Consider the following 22,092-nt stretch of genomic DNA (forward strand, 5'->3'; position numbering starts at 1 on the left):
AGTATGCACATTTTGTGCATATGGGAGAAATAGCATATACTAGAAGTTTTTGAGGAGCAGCAACATAGCAGTTTTCAGGTGTTTTGAAAAGAAATCATTTCATTATCAAATTTCATTATCAAAGAAATCATATCGTACAATCCCTAAAAACAGTGGTTTTCAATCTGTGGTTTGTAGAGCCCTGGGGGTCTACAAGGTTGTCCCAGGGGGTCCACAAAGGGTTGAAGAAATGTTATGATTTAAATCTTAAGTCTTGGGGGTTCGTGGCCATGGTTCGTGGCCACAAAAGGTATATAAGGGGGGGGTCCATGGTGGAGAAAAGTTTGAGAACCACTGCCTCAGAGGAAGCAGGGATTTGGGTTCCATGCCCCCCCCCTGCCCCATCCACTTTTTGCCAGTTTGACTAATGCATTTCAGAAGCTTACTTTTATCAGCTAACCCAAATTTAACCCATCCCCTAGTTAAGGCCAACAATGATTCTCTGGCTTAATTTTCACATTTCACTGTGAAAAGTAAGATTGTATCCTCACCAAACTCCATTTGACAAACAACACAGCTCTTATAGTAACACAGTTTTGAAATTAATTGAAGTCATCAAGTTGCAGTGAACCTAAATCTATCATGGAAGAGGAGAAAATAAAACATACAGCTTTCAGGGACAGTAGTATAATAAAGCGTGTCTAGGATTTTCTTCAGTGAGAAAATTGGCACAGTGATGAGATCTACTGTAATGTTTATATCAGTCCACATGATATTGTGTTCCTCTTTAGTTGTGCCAGAATGCCTGCAATACTTGGAAGAAATTTTGCATTTAGATTATAGCACTCCTTAATATCTGAATGTGGAGAGATGGCTAGCTCAGGGAAAGCAGGGAAATGGTCAAACATTTCTTGTTGCACCAAGCCTAGGAAAGTGTCATTCTGAGTCAGACAACTAGTCTGTCTCAGGCCTCTGTAACTTTCTTGTGGTTGGGAAACTGTTCTTTTAATTTTGCTCCAAAGATTGCAGAGAGTGGAGCTGGGTACATAATTGAACTTGGGGAGGTCAACATTTTTATTATATTACTAGTAGATTTAGGGATTGTTGTTAGTTGCAAAGTCATGTCTGACCCATTGCGACCCCATGGACAATGTTCCTCCAGGCCTTCCTGTCCTCTACAATCCTCTGGAGTCCATTTAAGCTCACACCTACTGCTTCAGTGATTCCATCCAGCCACCTCATTCTCTGTCATCCCCTTCTTCTTTTGCCCTCAATCTTTCCCAGCATTAGGCTCTTCTCCAGTGAGTCCTTCCTTCTCATTTGGGGGCCAAAGTATTTGAGTTTCCTCTTCAGGATCTGGCCTTCTAAAGAGAAGGTTGAACTACTCTAGGACTGACCGGTTTGATCGCCTTGCAGTCCAAGGGAGATGCAAGAGTCTTCTCCAGCACCATAGTTCAAAGGCCTCAATTCTTTGGCACTCAGCCTTTCTTATGGTCCAGCTTTCACAGCCATACATTGCAACTGGGAAAACCATTTAGGGATAGTATGGGCGTAATCTGCAAGGCTTTAAGACACCTTTAAGACTGGCCCAAACCAATTTCCTAAAAATGAGCTAAATGTGGTCCTGCCAAATCTGGGAATGCAGCGATGAAGAAGATTGGGGCTGTAGGTTGCATATTCTTGGTCTCTTTGGTTCAATATGGTCAATGCTGAGTGGCAGTGGCTGTTTAATTCTTCCAGCCCTGCCTAGAAATGTCAAAGATAGAACTGGGAATAACTCCTCCTTTTCTCCAAACTGCAAAAGGGCACACTCCTTGCAGATTCCACCCATATCCTACGTGATACATTACAACACCCTATGGTTTTTGGGAAAAATTCAATGCATATGAAGGCCAAGAACTGGCAGCTGTGACTTCAAATGATTGAATACAGATAATAATTAGTTAGCCTTGGGAAATATTATTGGAAATATATCTTTCATTTTGCTTAAATCATTATTGGGCACATATGAAGGTCTTGGATTCTCTGCATACCCAATTTGTTAGGAGTTTCTGAAATTGGAAGTTGCAACCTTAAAAATCCCCATGCAGATTAATTGATATTGAATTATGGATTGCAAGCTTGCAGTCCTGCCTTTTGATATTAAAGGCCAAAGAAACATAGGACCTTAGTTAAATCTGTTTATTTATTTCTTAAAATTTTTGGCTGCCCCTCTTACTACAAGGTAACTCTGGGCAGCTTACAATCTTAAAAGATAAAAATGTGTATATATATTAAACTAGCCGATAACCCAGCATTGCCCGGGTATTTGTCTATGGGGAAAATGTCTATACCAAATGTAATTTCTAATGTTGAATTTTCCCCCTTACCAGAGAGAGCCCCCTTGTGGAATACTGTGAAGCTGTTACCATGGCAACTCCACCTCCTGCACAGTAGAAGCCATTTTACGGCAGTACAGTAGAAGCCATTTTAAGGCACAACAGACTGTATCTTAACAGAGCACACACCCTGAGGGGTTTTAGGGGTGTCTTACCCCCATAATATGTTTCTCCAGAGGATAAGTCATCTGTGTACCAAGTTTGGTTGAAATTGCTCAAGGCGTTCCAGAGTTATGCTGGAACACATACACACACGTTTTTATATATATAGATAAATTAATACCTGCAACCACAAAGATCCATTGGGGCCCCAAGATAACTGGCAGAACCAGGTCTTTAGGCCACTCAAAAGGTCAGGAAGGTTGAGGTCAGCCTCCCTGGGGCAAGATGTTCCAGAGGTGCAACAGCAGAAAAGGCCCTTTTCCTGGACCCTGCTAGCCAGAACAAACGGGCTGACAGGATCCGCAGCATGCCTTTTCTGCTGGCACTGGTGGGATGTGCCAATCCCAGTTGGTTGACATGGTCCCCCAAGTAGACTGACAGGCTTTAAAGATGATTACTAATAGCTTGAAGATGAAAAGTACATTTAATATTTGAATACTAAAGTATAAATTAAAGTACATTTAATATTTTAATACTAAAATGTACATTTATGCAGTAGTGGAGGTACATAAATGCTGTACATTTATACATGTAAAGTTGACTTGATCCTCAAGTGATTATGCACTGGGTTGTTTCAAAGTTTAACTGGAAATCTAGTTGGGACAGTAGTGGAATGGAGTGAATTAGGCACATTTTACTAGATAACACAGGATGTCATTTATGAGCTGGCAAGCAATCAACATGTGAAATAAAGGGAAATCCTGAAGTCACACCACATTTCTCTTTTGCTTTTGAATATGATTCTCTATTTAACCATTTATTACATTCTGTAAATTATCTCTAGCTGATGTGTTTTCATGGGCTAATAGAGAAAAATCCTTCATGCTGAATAGATTCCCAGGGATTTTGTTACAACTCTTAACTTTTTGTTTGATTCCATAACAATTGAGAGTTGAAGGCAGATACACTTGGATAGTCACATATAGGGTTCGGCTAATGTTGCACTAGGGCAAGAGAGAATCAGGTGCAAATTCTGAGCCATGAAATCCTGACCACTTTTGCCTAAGCTCCCTATTGTGGCTGCTGGGAGAATAAAATTAGAGGAGGGACACTATGCTTATGAAAGCCAGTTTGGTGTTGTGGTTAAAGCGTCGTGCTAGAAACCAGGAAACAATGAGTTCTAGTTCCATCTTAGGCACAAAGCCAACTGAGTATTCTTGGGCCAATCAGTGTCTCCCAGGCCCAGGAAGCAGGCATTCTGGCAATGGCAGAACCATTTCTGTGATCTTGCCAAGAAAACAGGGTCTTGCCAAGAGTCAACATCTCTCTTTCTCACACACACCCCCCCAAATAAAATTTACTGAATAAAGGTGCATGAGGTCTGAGTGCACAAACCTAAACCTTTATTCTTAACAGATATATCACGTGCTCATCATACCAATTTCGTTGTATTTAAGTACAATGACAATAAAGATTATACTTATACCACATTATTTCCTGCATCAATGCAATGTATAGATGCAAGAACTACCGTGTTTTCCCAAAAACAAGACAGTGTCTTATTTTCTTTTTACACACAAAATATGGCTTGGGCCTTATTATGAGGGGATGGTTTATTGTTTTGGGATTGCCGGGCAGCTGCTCTCTTGCGAGCAGGCTGCCAAAGAGCCAGGCACAGCCTCATGGTGAATGGCTGTGTTGCACTGTCGCAGCAGTGCAACACAGCAGCCATGAAGTGACCATACTCATGAGCAGCCACCCGACAAACCCCCTTTCCAGCTAGGCACAGCGCCATTCACTGACCTAGGGGTATCGCCAAGCCGCGTGAGCACCTGTTCGCCATCAGGCTCCCACAGCTTGGCGCTTTTGAAATGCCAGTGAATGACGCTCTGCACAGCTGGAGAGGGGGGTTGAGCGAGCCAGGGGACTTCCGCATGGCTTTTTCTGCAGCTTCCAAACAGAGTCTTCTGGCAGTGGCCGCTCTGGGCGTATGCTCTATGGTTGTGGGCCAGCTTCTGGCAAAGCATACAACCATAGCGCGTACGCCCAGAGCGGCCACTGCCGGAAGACTCGGTTTGGAAGCCGCAGAAAAAGCCATGTGGCGGTGGCGGCAGCAGAGGTCCCCTGGCTCTGCGGAGAGAGCTGGGCCAGGGCATCGTGAGGCTGGGAGGTGCACGAGCGAGAGCGGAACAGCCGCTCACGCAATCCCCCTCTCCAGCTGTGCAGAGCACCATTCACTGCCATTTCGAAGGCGCCAAGCCGCGGGAGCCGGATGGCGGCGAACAGGCGCTCACAGTTTGGCGATACCGATAGGTCAGTGAAAGATCACTGTCTGGCTGGAAAGGGGGTTTGTCGGGTGGCTGCTCATGAGTGTGGTCGCTTCATGGCTGCTGTGTTGCGCTGCTGCAACAGCGCAACACAGCCATTCGCCCATGAGGCTGTGCCCGGCTCTTTGGCAGCCTGCTCTCAAGAGAGCAGCCGCCCAGCAACCCCCCTCTTCAGCTGGGCACAGAACCACTCACCAACCTAGCAGTATCCTGAAGGCGCTAAGCAACGCGATTACCTTTGCCTCCCCCGGTTCCCGCGGCTTGGCACCTTCGGGATACCGCTAGGTTGGTGAGGGGCGCTCTGCCTGGCCAGAGGTAGGGGTTGTCCAGGGGGCTTATTTGCAAGGGAGGGCTTATATTTCTGCCCATCAGAAAAATGTGGCATGGCCTTATTATCAGGACATGTCATGATTTCAGGGAAACAAGGTAAAAGAAGAAGAAAACGTCTACTAGAAGAAATAAAACAAAACACTAAACATCTGCCATTTTTTTTAAAAAAAGGAAACTCTCCCGTCTGTTACTTACCCTTTTTTCTGTTTGGACCTGTGGTATAAAACATGGTGTGTTTTGTCTGCATAGCTATAGTTAGAATAAGTACAGTCAAGAAGAAACACTAGATTTAGATGTAAAGAACATACACTTTAAAAACCACAACGAGCAAGCCTTGCAAAACCGCATGGCTTCACAGTGGGCACATGTTGGCATCTCAAGCAATGACAAAAATAAGGGGTTGATTTTTACAAAGGGCCTTTAATTCTTAAAATATCTGAAGGTTTTTCTTTTATAAAGTTATGACTTATATTACAGTCCTCTGTGCAATGCTGAATCTCTCTGATGGGGCTTGAATGCTTATTTTGATTTTAGTACATGTTACTTTGTTTCCTGTATTCTATTTTAGTAATAAGCTCTGACATTCAGCATGATGACAAGAAAGTTATACTTCAAACATAATCAGATACTTGTTTAAAGATGACATTTGCTAGTTAAACTGGACAAACAAACAGATATAAGCATAACACAACTTGACTCTTCTATGCTACTTCCTATTGATGAAATACAGGTAGTCTTTGGTTTATATCATGTGACTGTTCAAAGCTACAATGGCATTGAAAAAAATGGGCATGCAACAGTCCCTAAAGTTTCAGCCATCGCAGCACTGTGGTTATGTTGCAGGGAGTTGTATAGTTGTGGTTGCCGTTTGCTGCCTTTCTTGGCAGCATTTCAATTTCTCCCCTCATATGCTGCTATAAGGCATGGCATGCCAAAACACCCCCTCCGATGCCATCACTGTTAAACACCTAATCCCACAGCACTGTCTTATGCCTAAAGATATTTACCCTTGCAAAGGGCTGTATTGCTTTTAACTTTCTCATCTTCTGCACAGGTACAGTATATGTGGTACCTTGTTCAATAGTAGTAATTGTGAGAGGGATCTTGGGGTCCTAGTGGACAACCATTTAAATATGAGCCAGCAGTGTGCAGCAGCTGCCAAAAAAGCCAACCCAGTTCTAGGCTGCATAAACAGAGGGATAGAATCAAGATCACACGAACTGTTAATGCCACTTTATAATGCCTTGGTAAGGCCACACTTGGAATGATGCATCCAGTTTTAGTCGCCACGATGTAAAAAAGATGTTGAGACTTTAGAAAGAGTGCAGAGAAGAGCAACAAAAACGATTAGGGGACTGGAGGCCAAAACATATAAAGAACAGTTACTGGAACTGGATATGTCTAGCTTGATGAAAAGGACTAGGGGAGACATGGTAGCAGTCTTCCAATATCTCAGGGCTGCCACAAAGAAGAGGAAGTCAAGCTATTCTCCAAGGCACCTGAGGGCAGAACAAGAAGCAATGGGTGGAAACTAATCAAGGAGAGAAGCAACTTAGAACTGAGGAGAAATTTCCTGACAGTTAGAACAATTAATCAGTGGAACAACTTGCCTCCAGAAGTTGTAAATGCTCCAACTCTGGAAGTCTTAAAGAAGATATTGGATAGCAATAGCAATAGCAGTAGACTTATATACCACTTCATAGGGCTTTCAGCCCTCTCTAAGCGGTTTACAGAGAGTCAGCATATTGCCCCCAACAATCTGGGTCCTCATTTTACCCACCTCGGAAGGATGGAAGGCTGAGTCAACCCTGAGCCGGTGAGATTTGAACCGCTGAACTGCTGATCTAGCAGTAGCCTGCAGTGCATTTAACCACTGCGCCACCTTGGCCATTTAACCACTGCACCACCTTGGCCATTCAGCCATTTGTCTGAAGTAGTAGAGGTCCATGATGGCAAGTCTATGGCACACGTGCTGGAAGTGGCACACAGAGCCATCTCTCCGGCACATGGAGCCATCGCCCATTGTTCTGGCATGCATATGTGCACCAGAAACTGGAAAACCAGGTGAACAGCGCGCATGCACATGTCAGAAACTGGAAGCTCAGCTTCCTGGAGCACATATTTAGCAAACAATTTAATGGACAATTTTATAATTTATAACAAAATCTAAGAGGTAGAAGTTGAAAAAAGAGTTTCACCAAAATAGTATTAAATGCTAAATGATCTTTCAAATTAATTAGATCTTTGACAAAACCTCTTTTTTTTTTTTTTGCAACTACCATCCAAAAGTAGAATTGGTGGAAACAAAGTCTATTTTTCAAATATCATTAAAGCATGAAGTTTCCATTTAGATCACATTATTGGCAAGGCACTGAATCAGAGAAAAGCTTACAAAGCTTACATAGTAAGTCAAAAACTTCAGCTGGGAAATGTATTTGTTAATGGTAGTATTACTTTTTGACAATATGCAATTTTAATGTTGAGGATTATGAACGGTACTGTATGTCTTATCTAAATCCTCAGATGAAGCGATTAAAAAAATTATGCTGCTGGGCACTAATAATTACATTCCAGAGAACCCTCAAAGATTCAATTTCTCTTCTGAAACATGCTAATCTGGCAAGAAATAGGGGTAGTCCATAAGGAGTAATGGAACATTCCAGAATTCTCCAGAACATTTTATTTCTTGGATAAGAAATCCAACACATCCCTAGTTAGAATTGCTTACTGTAATAAGAGGCCTAATTGATCAGGCAGGTCAAAGCCAAATTTAGATCTGTGTTTTATTCCCAGAGCGGCCAGCATAACAAAAACAGGAAGCCTTTAACAAGGCTTTCTTGCTTCCTAATTTCAGATGCATATGTACTTAAGATAAGCTAAATTGTTTTGTCTCAAATGCCATGAAATCTCATAGGTGCATCTCACCAACTGTAAAAACAACATTACAACACTAAGAACTTGATTGCCTTTTTATGACATCCAAAATCAATTGCCTGAAATAGCTTCCTTCACAGCCTAATGGCAGGAAGAACCTTGGCCCTCAATTAGTGGATGCTGGATCTGAATTTCCAGTATCTCTTTATTGCTACCTACTAGTTATCCAGATTTTTGTAGTTCAAATCTGATAGCCTGGTTCAAGTCAGACAGAGCAACAATGCTTCCAATTAATTTGCTATTTAACGGATATTCAGAGATACAGAATCTCACCTACAGATATCTTATGTATCCATGCAAAGCTTTAACTTCATGAATTCAACAAATCTTTTGAAAACTGACCAACTTGGTGATTTACACTTTCCTAACTGGTTGTAATTTCTACAAGTTTTTGTGTGAAAAACCATTATATTTGTCTGTCCTGAATTTTCCCTTATCCCATTTATTCAGGAACTTGGGAATTGGATATTTTATGTAATAATTGCATAGGTAATTGCATCCACTACAACTTCCTAAAATTCAGTTTCGTTTATCTTAAAAACAAGCAATTGAAATAACAACAGTAACAATTTCACTCACCTGATAGAGAATTCATTCAATGTGCCCTCTCTTGAAGAATACGTATGTTGTGCTAAATTTAACTGGGAAAAGTATAAGCAACTTTACTAATAGGCATTTGGGTGCCAAGCCACAAAGGACTTTGAAGATAAACATCAACACTTTGAAATAGATCCCGAAGTTAATGCAGTGACTGCAGCATATATGTACACATTGGGAAATCTATTTCGAATTAGTTGGTGGGAGATAGCATTATAGTCCAACTGAAGCTTTTTAAAAAATATGTTATATACATGTATAGCAGGGTGTCAAACTCAAGGCCCACAAACTGCTTGAACTGCTTGGGCGCTTGAATATGGCCCGCAAGGGTCAGCTTAGAAATAGCAAAGGACTAGTTTGCAGTGCCTCTGGCAGCCAAAACGGGGAGCAAAGTGCTGCAGGAGGCATCCATCCCGTCTGCCCCGCCCCCCTGCGCCGGCCAGTGGAGGAGAACTACAATGCTGATCCGGCCCTCAAAGAAATCCAATTTGACTTCCCTGATGTATAGTGTGTTGCAATATAGTGATGAGGACATGGATCATTGTTGTCAAGATCCCCTGATCCAAAAAGGCCTGCAACTGCTACACTAACAGAAACTGAAAAAAGTCCTCCTTACTCAGGCCCCCCATCTTATCTACCAGGAGTTGTGAATTCAGGAGGACCTACCTGCTTCTTTAAGAAGAGCACAACTCACTTAAACATGGAATCAAAATCAAACTAGATCAATCACCATAAATAGTACCTCCATCTTGCAAGGATTTAATTTGAGATCGATTAGATCAAAGGCATTCACAGACACAAAACATCAAGACAAGAATGTGACAGTATCTCTAGTCCAATCTGGTTAATAGTATTGTACAACTGAGTATTGTAAACATTCTGCTATCTCACTCCAAACTGACAAATGACCTCCCCAAGTGGAAAATCCTGTGAAATTCCACATTGGAGTAATCATAGATATAATCGCTATTATCATATGCACACCAACACACTTAGGAAGAAATGGAACCACTGTAAGACAGTATCTCTAAGCCACAACTCTGAGTAGGATATCATGGATGGCGATTCGGAATCCCATCCTAATGAACCCTAGCTCTCAATTTATCTTTTATAGCCCTTGGATCAATAACATTGGGTCAGTTTAATATGCAGGTTAAGTCCTTGATTTAAAACCATTTGTTTAGCCACTATTTGAAGCTACAACAGCACTGGAAAGTTATTTACAACTAGTCCTCACAACCATAGTAGCATCCTCCTGGTCTGTAGAGCCTGTAGTTTTGCTCCAAGTCTGATTTAAATAAATATGCCAAGATTGCCCTGTTCAAACTGCAGAATTTAGAGAGACTTTAAATGAAGGTTGTACAAGCAAAGACCTTGTAAATTATAGATAGGACAGGAGTGTATGACCTCTTTTCAGTCTATGAGCCACATTTTGCCTCTGAAAGTCAGATCCACAAAGTTAACAAGGCCTGAGTTAAACATGAAATCAGAAAAAATAAAGATTATTGGAATTAAAATAGTATTTAATGATTTATTACAGTTTGGCAGCAGTTTCTAAAGAGGTTCTGCGGATTTCTAGGATAAGAAGTTGTACTCATGAGAAAGTTGGAACTTGGAATGCTCTTCTAATTGGGAAGGTGAACAAAGAAATGCCAAGACATGCAATAATCTGCTTCTTCACTTTTTCGTCTTAATTCTTTCAGCATCCTCCCTCACCTCCACTAATGCTGACTGCTTCAGGCAAATACTGAAATCCAGGATCTGACTTCAAATGTGAAGGAATTTAGAAGCCCCTACCCACCACCACCCATGACTCAGAGCTTTCTAAATGAAATAATGTTTCCCAGCTGTTGCCCAGCAATTTTGGAAAGGCAGCATCTTCTTACCCTCCGCTTTGAACAAAAACTAACTTCCAAATTACAGATGTATGATTTTGGTAGAATTTCAAGACCAATCAAATGTGAAATTAAAATTGCCCAGATTCGTTGAGTAAAAAATAAGCCCAAATGTCTGAAATTTGAAGCTGTCAAGGTACAATAAAATGATTCCAGTGTTCTTTCTCTGTATCCCTGAGTCTATGGAATGGTTGCTGTATCATTATGCAAGAACACATGCCGTATTTTTTGGAGTATAATCAAAAAAGAGGCTGAAAATCTGGGTGCATCTTATACACTGAATACAGCATTTTTGGCCTCCCGAAACCCCGACCTCTTCACCAAAATGGCCATGCATAGCCTTTAGGAGGTTTCCAGAGTGCTCCTGGGGGCTGGGGAGGGCAGAAATGAGCGAAAGATTGCATGTTTTGCTCAATTTTTCCCTCCCCTAGCCCCCAGGAGCACTCAATAAGCCTCCTAAAGGCTATGCATGCCCCCCCCTTTTTTTTTGACAAAAACCAGGCTTGTTTTTGTGAAAAACGGGATGTTTCTGGGAGGTTTGCAGAATGCAAAACCTTTTTTTTAATTTGCCTCTTCAAAATCTTGGTGCGTCTTATAGTCCGAAAAATACGGTACATCTGATGTATACAAATGGAGAATGGCAAACCATTTTTCAACCCCACTGCATGACATAATAATGTCTGTTGTGCAAGTTCCTACAACCAAGGCCCCCAAGCATCTTGTCCAGATGGATCACAGCGCGGATCTTCTTCTGGGTAGAACACAGGGACAGAGTTGTTCTGGTAGTGCCGGAGTCGCAACAGCAGTTTTTTCACAATGTCAGGATATTGTTCTGACAAATCATTTCTTTCTTCAGCATCATGAACAACATCAAACAGCCAAAGCTTCTTTGTGGATGGATCTAATGACAAAGTATCTGACTCATTGAATAAAGACGGTGGTGGAAACCAATGGCTGCAGCCTATAAAGAGAAGATCAAAGATTAGCTGGGAATGTATTTGCCTCATAATTGGAATCCAACTTGTTTGCATATCTAGGTTCTTCAATTACATTGGCATGGAATTGAATTTGCCATCTAGATTTGATTCTGTTGTGGTGGTAATGGGTCAGTTCAGATCCATTAAATGAAGAGAGTATCAGGTACCATGAAGAGAAATTAAACACTAATAAAAATTAAGATTCCTGATATAACATGTATGAAAATGTCCATGTGACAAAGCCGCTTGGCTGCAGTTCATTACTTTTTGGCTTGTTTTGATATTTTCCTTTATATTTCACTATACCTCGTTCATTCTCTCTATGTGTGCACAGGAAAAAAAAGTCACAAGACAGAGATAAGCAATATTTTCAAGATACAAAAAGAAAAGGAAAGGAAGTTGAGTGCCAGCAGTATATAGTCTCCTCATTAAACTGTATACTAGCTTAACTTTCCCCCTTTTCAGAATGCTATAAGCATCAATAGTCAAAAGCGATGGGTTTTCCATTGATGATGTTCTACGTTATTTTTGTCTTCTCCACTAGAGATTTTTTCTTCAAATCTTGAGATTTTTAGACAAAATCCTTTTTTAAAAAAAGATTTGATGGAAACAAGAAGATACACTTAAAGATTGGAACAAGAGAGCTTCTATTTGGCTATCTGGATTAGTTTTGAAATTCTGGCAAATCCTGAACTGAAAACAGCTTTTTAATCATATAGTTGTACTTTATAGTGAATCATCATGGAATATATTATACTGAAGGGTAATATATTATTGCTTTGAGTCAATATTTCTCAACAGTGGTGAATTTAAGATGTTGGATTTGAAGTCCTTATTCTACTTCATCAAGATTGCGAAACACTGCTTTAAGTAAAGTAGGTCTATCCTGCATTTTACGTCTTCCAGTTTTTATCCCTTCTATGCATCTCCACAGGAATTGATTGGGAAAGAAGAAGCTGACCTAGCTTTTGTGTGTGTATGGCTAAAAATCCGTCCTTCAATTCTTCTATTGTTTTTTTTTAAAAAGGCACCCATTCATATTAGTTTTTATTCCTCCTGTATTTTCATTCAGTAATTATGACTTCTCCAAGCTACTGTGTATTCAGATATTGTATTTTGAAAATACAGACTGAAGGAGAACCTTGCACTAATACAACTATGCATGCAAGTTGTTGAGGTTGCTTTGTTGGTTGTGCTTTTTGAGTAAAAGAAAGCAAGTAAGAGGAATTAAAAAGAAAGTTTCGAAACAACATGGCATAAATAAGAGACTTTCTTGCAAGTATATTTGGTAATTCCAGTCCAAGCTTACTGCTTGAAATAGAAAGTAGTGGTAGCTACTATTGAGCAAACATGCTTACAATCATAATCTCCTACGGTTTTAATGGATAGAAGAAAGTTATATCCATTGGCAGAAGAAGAAAATGTTCCATCTAGCTTTTTCTTGTTGTCAAGGCAAGTGAAAGAATGGTTGGCTACAACAATGGTTGTGAGGCCTAGACAGGGCCTAGATCAGAGGTTCCCAAACTTGGCAACTTTAAGACTTGTGGACTTCAACTCCCAGAATTCTGAGAGTTGAAGTCCACTAGTCTTAAAGTTGCCAAGTTTGGGAACCTCTGGCCTAGATGCATTTTTATAAAGACCATGCTAAGGGCTGGTACTTTGTTTTAATCAACTTCCCCTTTAAATGGGTTAAGTAAAATAATCTTTAAAAAAAAAAAAAACAGCTCAGGAAAGGCAGAGAATGCAGCAGGAGCAAAACAGGATTTGGAAGGATCTCCACACTGCAAGTCCTGCTTTGAAGCATCAATTGCTTTCAAAATTGTCGAGTACCCAGTGCTCAACAAACATTTCCCAAATACCACCAGAAATTTACCAGGATTGCCTGTGAGTAGTTTCCATTTTCCATGTCGAATCGCAGCATGTATGGAGGTATTGAAAATGGAATCTTCCCATGAAAAATAATTATTCTGTGATGAAATTTTGTGGCTGTTGACGGTACCTAAAAGGGAAAAGGAAATCCAGATAAGGATGATTCTGCAAACATGTTATGTGTGGATTCAAATGAAAATTTGGTGAAAATCAGTATTGAGTGCTTCAATCTTATTCTGTATTTTGAAAGAAACATTTCAAAGTGTTCACAGATACATTTTTGCCTAAGGACCGAAGAAACATTTGTACAATGTTCAAAGCAAGCCTTCCCTACTTTGGCAATTTTTGGGATTAAAATATCACATTTCCCAAACAGTCACTCTGATGATGGTTTACCAGGGGTGAAATTCAGCAGGTTCTGACAGGTTCTGGAGAACCAGTAGCGGAAATTTTGGATAGTTCAGAGAACCAGCAAATACCACCATTGGCTGGCCCCAGAGTGAGGTGGGAATGGAGATTTTGCACTATCCTTCCCCCAGGAGTGGTGAGGGAATGGGGTTTTTGCAATATCCTCCCCCCCAGGAGTGGGGAGGGAGTGGGAATTTTGCAGTATCCTTCCCATGCCATGCCCACCAAGCCATGCCCACAGAACCGGTAGTAAAACAAAATTGAATTTCACCATTGTGGTTAACTGTTTTCTTAAAGTTTAGTCAACTAGTTTCATCTTGAAGTCTAAATAATTTGCTCATATGTATATGCAAACGTGGAGGCATATTAAAGAACAGTGAATACTGCACTCTTTGGACAATCTAATTTACAAGATTTATAGTGAAAAAATGTCCAGCCATGTGAGAGGTTTGAGAATATTTTTTCAACCTTTAATTTGGCCCTGGGAATAATGTAAACATTATAATGAATATCTGTTCCAAGCCTTGCAGACTAAGGAGATGGATGCAACCTGGGCTAACTGCAATCCAATAATCCTAGAAAAAAATGTACAAGTAATATTTAAACAATTCTCAATAACCCTATTTTTCCCAGGATTGCAACGGCTTCTCAAAATAGCTTGAAACTTATAATTATTCTGTCCAACTTTTCAAGATTCCAAAAATGAACCTCAAAGTCCAACCAATGAAAAAGCAGAGAATTAAATCTTAAGATAATGTCTGTTTTAATTCTAAAATTATCACTTGTCACTGAGGGTAATCTTTGTCTTACAACCATTTGTTCAACAATCATTTGAAATTGTGATGGCACTGAAGGGATTTATGAAGTTATGGCCATTGCTATGTCTCTGTAGTCACATGATCAACATTCGTGCACTTGGAAATCCATTCCCACTTATGACCACAGAGGTACTGCACCTCCCTCACCCATGTCCTCAATCTGTGTCCTTTCTTTTGGCTCTGCCTGTCATCTTGTAGCTGACTTTCAGATGACTTTCACCATAGTGCTACTGCTGCTGTGGAGACAGTCAGGCCAGATACGTCTCGCCATCATTGGAAGTATAAGAAAATGAGGGCGAAAGTCAGCTGAGGTGGCAGAGTGAAGGGCAGCACAGGTCTCGGAGTGCAGAGTGGTGGAGAAGGCAAGTGAGATTGGACTAGGTTGGCTGCAGCTTCCTGGGTCATTTCAAGTAGCTCCAGAGCTGCACTGTTCTGGGGCTGTTGACTGCCCTGCAATGTAGGGTGGAGGGCGGTCAAAAAAGCAGAGTTGGGAGGGACACGGGTGGGTGGGAGTTCCTTTCCTCAGTTATGGCAATGTTCCAGTAAACTTTGATCAAACGAAACTTTCATTTAAATTATTTTAAGAGTATCCTACAAAGAACTCTTCTGAAGACAATCTGAAAACCCTACTTGAATCAAAGTGCAAAGCTTCTAGGAGGAAAGAAATGCAGGAGGGATATATTAAAGTGATCCTGAGAAAACTGTATTAATTATCTATTGATCTGGGGGCAAATTTAAGATGGTTGTATTTGATTTTATTGAATACTACATATAAAGGTAAAGGTTCCTCTCGCACGTACCGTATTTTTTGGAGTATAAGACACACCTTTCCCCCCCCAAAAAAGAGGGTGAAAATCTGAGTGCGTCTTATACACTGAATACAGCATACGTCCCAATATGTGTTACTCTACAACTATGGCAATGCATATCCAACAATGACAACTGTGCTTGCTGGGAATCATGGCGGTAGTAGTCCAAAATATTTGGACAGCCATCATAATAACACTGAAGAATTGAACTGGAGAGGTGACTTGTCCCAGGCTAATTTAGGAGAGGGTTGGATTTTCTCCATTCTGACTGAAAACATTTTGTCTCTGTCTTTATATACAGTGTTTCATTAGGTGGTGTGTGAAATCTTGGGGGGGGGGGGGAGTTCCTTCTCTGAAGAGTACTGGGAATAAACAATTCCATGACATTTGATATGTTCTTCTAGAACAGGCACTTTCCCACAGAGTTTTTAAATATAAAATAATTCATCTTAAAGTTTCAAGCTAAATTATGTTGGCTTATGCTTTTTCCTTGATCTCTGTAAATTTCATTATGCTTTTAACAGTTTTCCTGCTCTTCTTTTAACACAGAGCAGGAAAGAAGGGAAAATAGTGCCAGACTTAGAAAAATCAGCAACAGTAAAACAACACATGGTATTTATTAACAAAGCCAGAAAAGTCAGATCTTCCATCGTTTTGCATACATTCCATACGACTTGCTGCAAAGTGATTGAAACTTTCTCATTTGCAGTGTAGAAAATCAAACATCATATAGACCAGTGATGACGAACCTTTTTTGGCTTGCTTGCCAAAAGCGGGAGGAGCGAGGGGGGTTGTGCACGGGCATGCCACACCCATATGCGCACAATCCCAGTGTGCACTCCCCCTCATTTTTGGCACACTTTTTTCACCCTCCTCAGGCTCCAGAGACTTTCTAGGAGCCTGAGAAGGGCGAAAACAGCCTCCCCCCCCCGGAAGCCCTCCGGAGGCTTCAGGAACTTTCCTGAAGCCTCCGAGCGCAAAAAACCTGCCCTATGGGCAAACTGAAAGTTCAGAAACGGACTTCCAGTTTGCTCATAGGGCCGGTTTCTCTCTGATGGCTCCTGAACGCTCTGGAGGGCAAAAACCGCCCCTACGAGCAAACTGGAAGTCTATTCCCAAACTTCCGATTTGCCCATAGAGCTGTTTTTTTGGAGCTCCAGAGGCTTCAAGGAAGTTTCTGAAGGAAGCCTTCAGAGAGTGAAAGAAGACCAAAGTTAGCTGGCAGCGCACACATGCACGCTGGAGCTGACAGGGCAATGCCTTACATGCCCTAACAAATGGCTCCGCGTGCTACCTGTGGCACACGTGCCATGGGTTTGCCATCATGGATATAGACCATTGTTTCTCAGCCTTTGCAACTTTAAGAGATCTGGACTTTCAATTCCCAGAATTCCCCAGCTACTCAAGACCTACTCAGAATCACTCTTTAGATGGCGGTCTTCTTTAATCTGCCCTCCAGACTATAATACTATTGTCCAGGAATTGTCAACACTTCCTATTTTTAATTTACTTGTTTGTTTGTAGGTATGAATCCCACCTTTATTATTTTTACAAATAATTCAAGACAGCAAACATATCCAACACACCTCCTCCCCTCCTATTTTTCCTACAACAATCCTGTGAGGTAACAGAGTGACTGGCCAAAAGTCACCCATCTGGCATTCATGGCTAAGGCAGGACTTGAATTCACAGACTCCTAGTTTGCAGCCACAACGTCAACAGAGGAGATAGAATAAAAGTTTGCAGGGTTTTTTTCAACCTTTATAAGAATTGGAAAATTAAGTCAAATAAGTAAGTTAAGCAAGTAAGAATATGATGTACCTATTTTCTTTAGACTGCATATCTAGAGCCGCAGTGCTGCAGTGGTTAGAATGCAGTACTGCAGGCTACTTCTGCTGACCGCTGGCTGCCTCCAATTTGGCAGTTCAAATCTCACTGGGCTCGAAGTTGACTCAGCATTTCATCCTTCCGAGATGGGTAAAATAAGCACCCAGATTGTTGGGGGTAATATGCCAACTATGTAAACCGCTTAGAGAGGTCTGTAAAGCACTGTGAAGTGGTATATAAGTCTAAATAGTACTGCTATTTCTTTGTGGAAACCCAGGCAAACATTTTATGCCTAGATGTTTGCATTTGCTGCTGAATTTTAGTGATATGATCTGCAGAGTTCCAGAGGTCAAATCAATATATCTAGAGCTCTCCAGATTAGCAATGGCTATTTTAGGGGCTGAAATTAGTCACAATTGAGTTATAGCTTTCACTCTTCTTATTTACACACATATGTGAAATCCAGCAGTACCAAAGCATCTGTTTTCCCTGCCTCTTCCCCTTCATTGCTTCTTAGATGTGGCTTCAAAAGCTGGGATCTGGTGGGGGAATCCAATTTAAGGCTATCTAAGCACAGAATCATTATCCCACCCTATGAAAGTAACTTCTGACTCTTCGAAGGGGAAGCAAACTTCCTAAGACAGTGAAGTGATCAAGATTCAAAGGAGAAAAAATGATATCACAGCACATGTGGGCATGCAAGTTGTAGCTGTCAATAATTAAGTAAAGAAGACATGTTTCCCCCACCCTCCCTTACATTCATCAGACTGTTAAACAACTTCAGCCTCCTCTCCCTCTTGGCCTATCATTCACTTGGCATTCCCTTCGCCATTCAAAATCATTCCCTCATATCATTATAGTATCGTTGTTGTAGTTTATCTTTCTGAATCTACATTCAAATCAATTTCAATCTTGTCTGATACAGCTTGTTCTTCTTCTGTAATATCATTTATACACCATCTCTGATGTCATTCTTAAAATTAACTTTTGTGACCATTGCTCACAAACATCGTTCAAAATATCCAATGTTAAAGTATTTTGCTCCATTGTGTGTTAACTAGTTGACTTTAAGTATTCTTCTCCTTTAATTGTAAACTTTAGTTTCTTCTAGTTCCCTCTGCAACCCAACTTTCCAAGTCCCATCCCATAATATTTTTTTCCTGAAGGAATCCAAAAACCCAGCAATTTCCCACAGGAAAGGATTCTTATATTTAATTGCAAAGTCTTATATTTCAAATTCTGAACTCCTAGTCAGTTTTTAACTTTTCAAAATCAACACTAAATATCTTTCCTTTTTATTCCAAAAATATTTTTTTCTAAATCCTTAGATTTATAACTGCATCTTTTTTTTTTTTGCTAAGGAGGAGGAGGCTCACATGGTGAATATGATAAAAAGTTACCATTCAGAACGTACTTAATATTTGAAAAGTAAATTCTAAAGGGATCAAGAAATGAGGCTCATTTAAGCTTTGTGCTCATAAAGGCCACCTTACAATTACGAGTTTTGATGGTTCCTTATTCTCAGTGCTTGACTCATAAGCTGATTCATGAGTCTATTCATGAGAAGAAGTTCTCCGGAGAAGACGAATGAAATCAGATGATCTCATCTTTCTCTGGACAGACTTTGTTGGCCATGATAACAACATCTGGCTCCCAATCCCCCATAAACACTGTCCCCAGTCTTGCATTCTCCAAGTTTTGTTGGACTACAGCTTCAAGACCAAAAGCTCTTGCCATGCTATCTGCCAATTCTAGGAGTTGAAAATTGTAGGAATGCCAGCTTAGCAAACACCAAGTTACAATTTAACAATTGCAGCATTAACCTCAAAGGCTTATTTATTTTACTCAGGTTCATTCACTCAAAACTCCAACAATGTTATTGGTACAGCCAATAAGAGAGATGAGATATAAATAGATACTCAGTACGTAAGAAAAGAAAAAGAAGAAGGGAAGATAACCAAATACATTCCTTAGTCTGTGATTAAAATGATGAGAGAGAGAACTAGGCAGAGAGGGATTGCTCTCCTCCTCCTATGTGGCAAGTGATCAAAGGGCACATGATTTTGGTGTAATTTAGTAAAAACTCAACCACAAAAGTTAAGGCATTTTGTATTACAGGAGATTTGTGATCTCTTCTTCCAATGAGTGGACAGTATATTTTGGGACTTGAAGAAAAACTGAAAAAAACCATATAAATGTAATACTTTGTTTGGAGGCTCAATATCTTTCCACAATGCATTTCATACAAACAGAGTTTCCATATATTTTTTTCTCTTTAGACTTTCTTGCTGGCTACCTCCCACTTCATTGAAATGGTGGTAAGGAAAGAGTTTGTTACTAGTATAGATTATTACATGATTGCAACTGCCAAAGTATTATAACTAACCCAAAGGGATTGAGCTACAAAAATCTAAATAGCTCAGTTTATTTTGCAGTCTTGCAAATAGTATTGGTCCAAGCATGTCATAATAGTTTACAATCTTTTTGGTTGCTTTCTGTAGAGAATGTTTGTGTGTCAATGACTAGGGCTATAAGGGAACAATTTTGTAGTTTCTGAGCATGTCTTTATAAGGGAAACAGATGAGCTATCTCATGCTAGCAGAGATTTTAAGGAACGCTATAAAAATGTATTAACACTTGCCAGTTTGCCTGTAAATTTTTGCTAATACTTGCTCACCAATCAGAACTGCTGAATCCATCCCAAAATTGTAGATGGCTTATCTAAGTAATTATCCAATTAACTAAGGGATTTATACATTGGAACATGCCTCATTTTCAAAGCATTGCATTTATTTGTGTCACCATTGTACATTTTCTCTCTGTTCAATCTAGTTATCCTAACTTAATCAAACTTCCCTGAAAATAGTCAAAATGAATGCATGACTATTGATTACCACAATACATACAATTATTTTACAATAATAATGATATAACCAGGACTGGATCCTGTAAACAGGAACTGTAGATCTTTATTTGTTCAAGGGGCTGCAACAGATTTAAAATGGCATATAAGGGAACATGATTACCAAAAGGGAGTTGGGCCACACCAAAATATAAACAGAAGAAGCTTGACAAAAATTTGAATAAGTATTTAAATATATGAATGGTACATAAACATATAAATAACTAATTATACATACCTGTATTTTTCGGACTATAAGACACACCGGTGTATAAGATGCACCAAGATTTTGAAGAGGTAAGTAATAAAAAAAGTTTTTGTCCTCCCAACCCCCAGGAGCACTGTGCAGGCTTCAGCAGGGCTGGAAGAAGGCAAAAACGCCCCCGTTTTTGCAAAAAAACGGATGAAAAATGGGCCATTTTCCACAAAAACAGAGACATTTTTGCCTTCTCCCAGCCCTGCTGAAGCCTGCAAAATGTTTCTGGGGCAAAAACACTTCCATTTTCCGCCCATTTTTCACAAAAATGGAATGTGGGGGCGGGCCTTCAGGAGGCCAAAAATGGCTGTATTCGGTGTATAAGACACACCAACATTTCCATGCTTTTTAAGGGGGGGAGGTGCATTTTATACTCCAAAAATATGGTAAATAAATATAACAACGTGAGTATTGTTGTCATAGGCTGGAAGGAAGACTTGAGAATGCAGGATGAGCATGGAGTTAAAGGGGTGATGAAGGTAATGGAGTTGACTGCCTGAAAAGAAGTAGAATGTGGCAATGGAAGATGTGGCAATGAGAAGATGATATATGGAGGCTTCCATGGAAGGTTAAAATGGAGAGTGAGAAAGGATCAGAGATGGCAAAAATGGCAGTGTGTATAAATGATCTCAAAACAAAATAGTGCACTCTAAGAAGGGGTGAAATGATACTGGTTCGCCCAAACTGGTAGTAAAAAAATGCTACCGGTTCAGGTGAACCGGTATTTCCAACGATCAGCTGTGCCACATGATTTATATTAGCTAAAATCACCAGATTTCCTGCTAATCTAAATCGTGTGGCACTCCCTCACTGTTCTACTTATCATTGCAGGCGCACTCGATAGCAGGCTCTGCCCACCCATCCGGACCTCTGCACATTCACGGATTGTACATTTGCAAACCGGTAATGATGGTAAGTTGATTTCACCCCTGAATCTAAGCCATGTCAATGGATCACACCTGAAATCTCTGGAAGGCTGCATTTGTGCATGGGGCCTCAGGCCATGTACCTATACTTGCGGAATATGCAAATACATATGAGATTTTAGCTGAAAAGGGAAATCATGGACCCAATCCATAGATAGAAATGAGCAGCAGCTTGCTCACAACAATTATAATACAACATTTACAGAAAATAGGATCTTTAACCAAGGCCACCTCTTCTAGAGTCTAAAGGAGAAATCTGGAAATGTTGTCAGGCCACTTGGACCTTTTCACCCACTTGGAACTTTTCACCCACTTGGAACTTTTCACCCTGATAATATTTAGTGGACTAGGGAAGGCAGCATATTCTCTTTCTCTTTTACTATGAAGATAATTCATAATGTCAATTTGTGCTCCATTTCTTTCTTTATCTCTTAAATTCTTAGGTTTCATTAATCCTATGCCCCATGTAGACAGATGGTATGTATTCATAATAGGGCTTCCACAGCAATCTTCCTATTCCTTGTTTGACCAAAAACAAATTCTATCCCATCTTCTTTACTGATTATATTAGAAAGAGTGTGACAGACTGGCATATTAAGCATCCTTCTTTCGTGTAATATACTTCCTAATAAAATATTATGCTACTTTAAACTTTGCTATTGTATTAATTTCACCATTTTGTTTCTTTTTTGTATTACTGTACTGGGGATTATAATTCCACATTTATCTGTAATATGCAGAATCAGTTCATGCAAGTG

The 22,092-nt window shown here is 40.2% G+C and overlaps 1 protein-coding gene across 1 annotated transcript in view; it reads right to left on the minus strand.

The window, feature by feature from the left end:
* Positions 1-11,118: 11,118 nt before the first annotated feature.
* The window catches only part of ARSB (arylsulfatase B), a 72,164-nt gene continuing 61,190 nt past the window's right edge, over positions 11,119-22,092 (minus strand). Inside the window, exons 7-8 of the mRNA XM_032214378.1 lie at positions 13,393-13,518; positions 11,119-11,503 (exon numbers count right to left, since the gene is read on the minus strand). Of these exons, the coding sequence (XP_032070269.1) occupies positions 11,238-11,503; positions 13,393-13,518 (392 nt within the window). The 3' untranslated portion in view covers positions 11,119-11,237. The remainder of the gene's footprint in view (positions 11,504-13,392; positions 13,519-22,092) is intronic.

This window comes from Thamnophis elegans, chromosome 3 (assembly GCF_009769535.1).
Source record: "Thamnophis elegans isolate rThaEle1 chromosome 3, rThaEle1.pri, whole genome shotgun sequence".
Classification (NCBI taxonomy): Eukaryota; Metazoa; Chordata; class Lepidosauria; order Squamata; family Colubridae; genus Thamnophis; species Thamnophis elegans.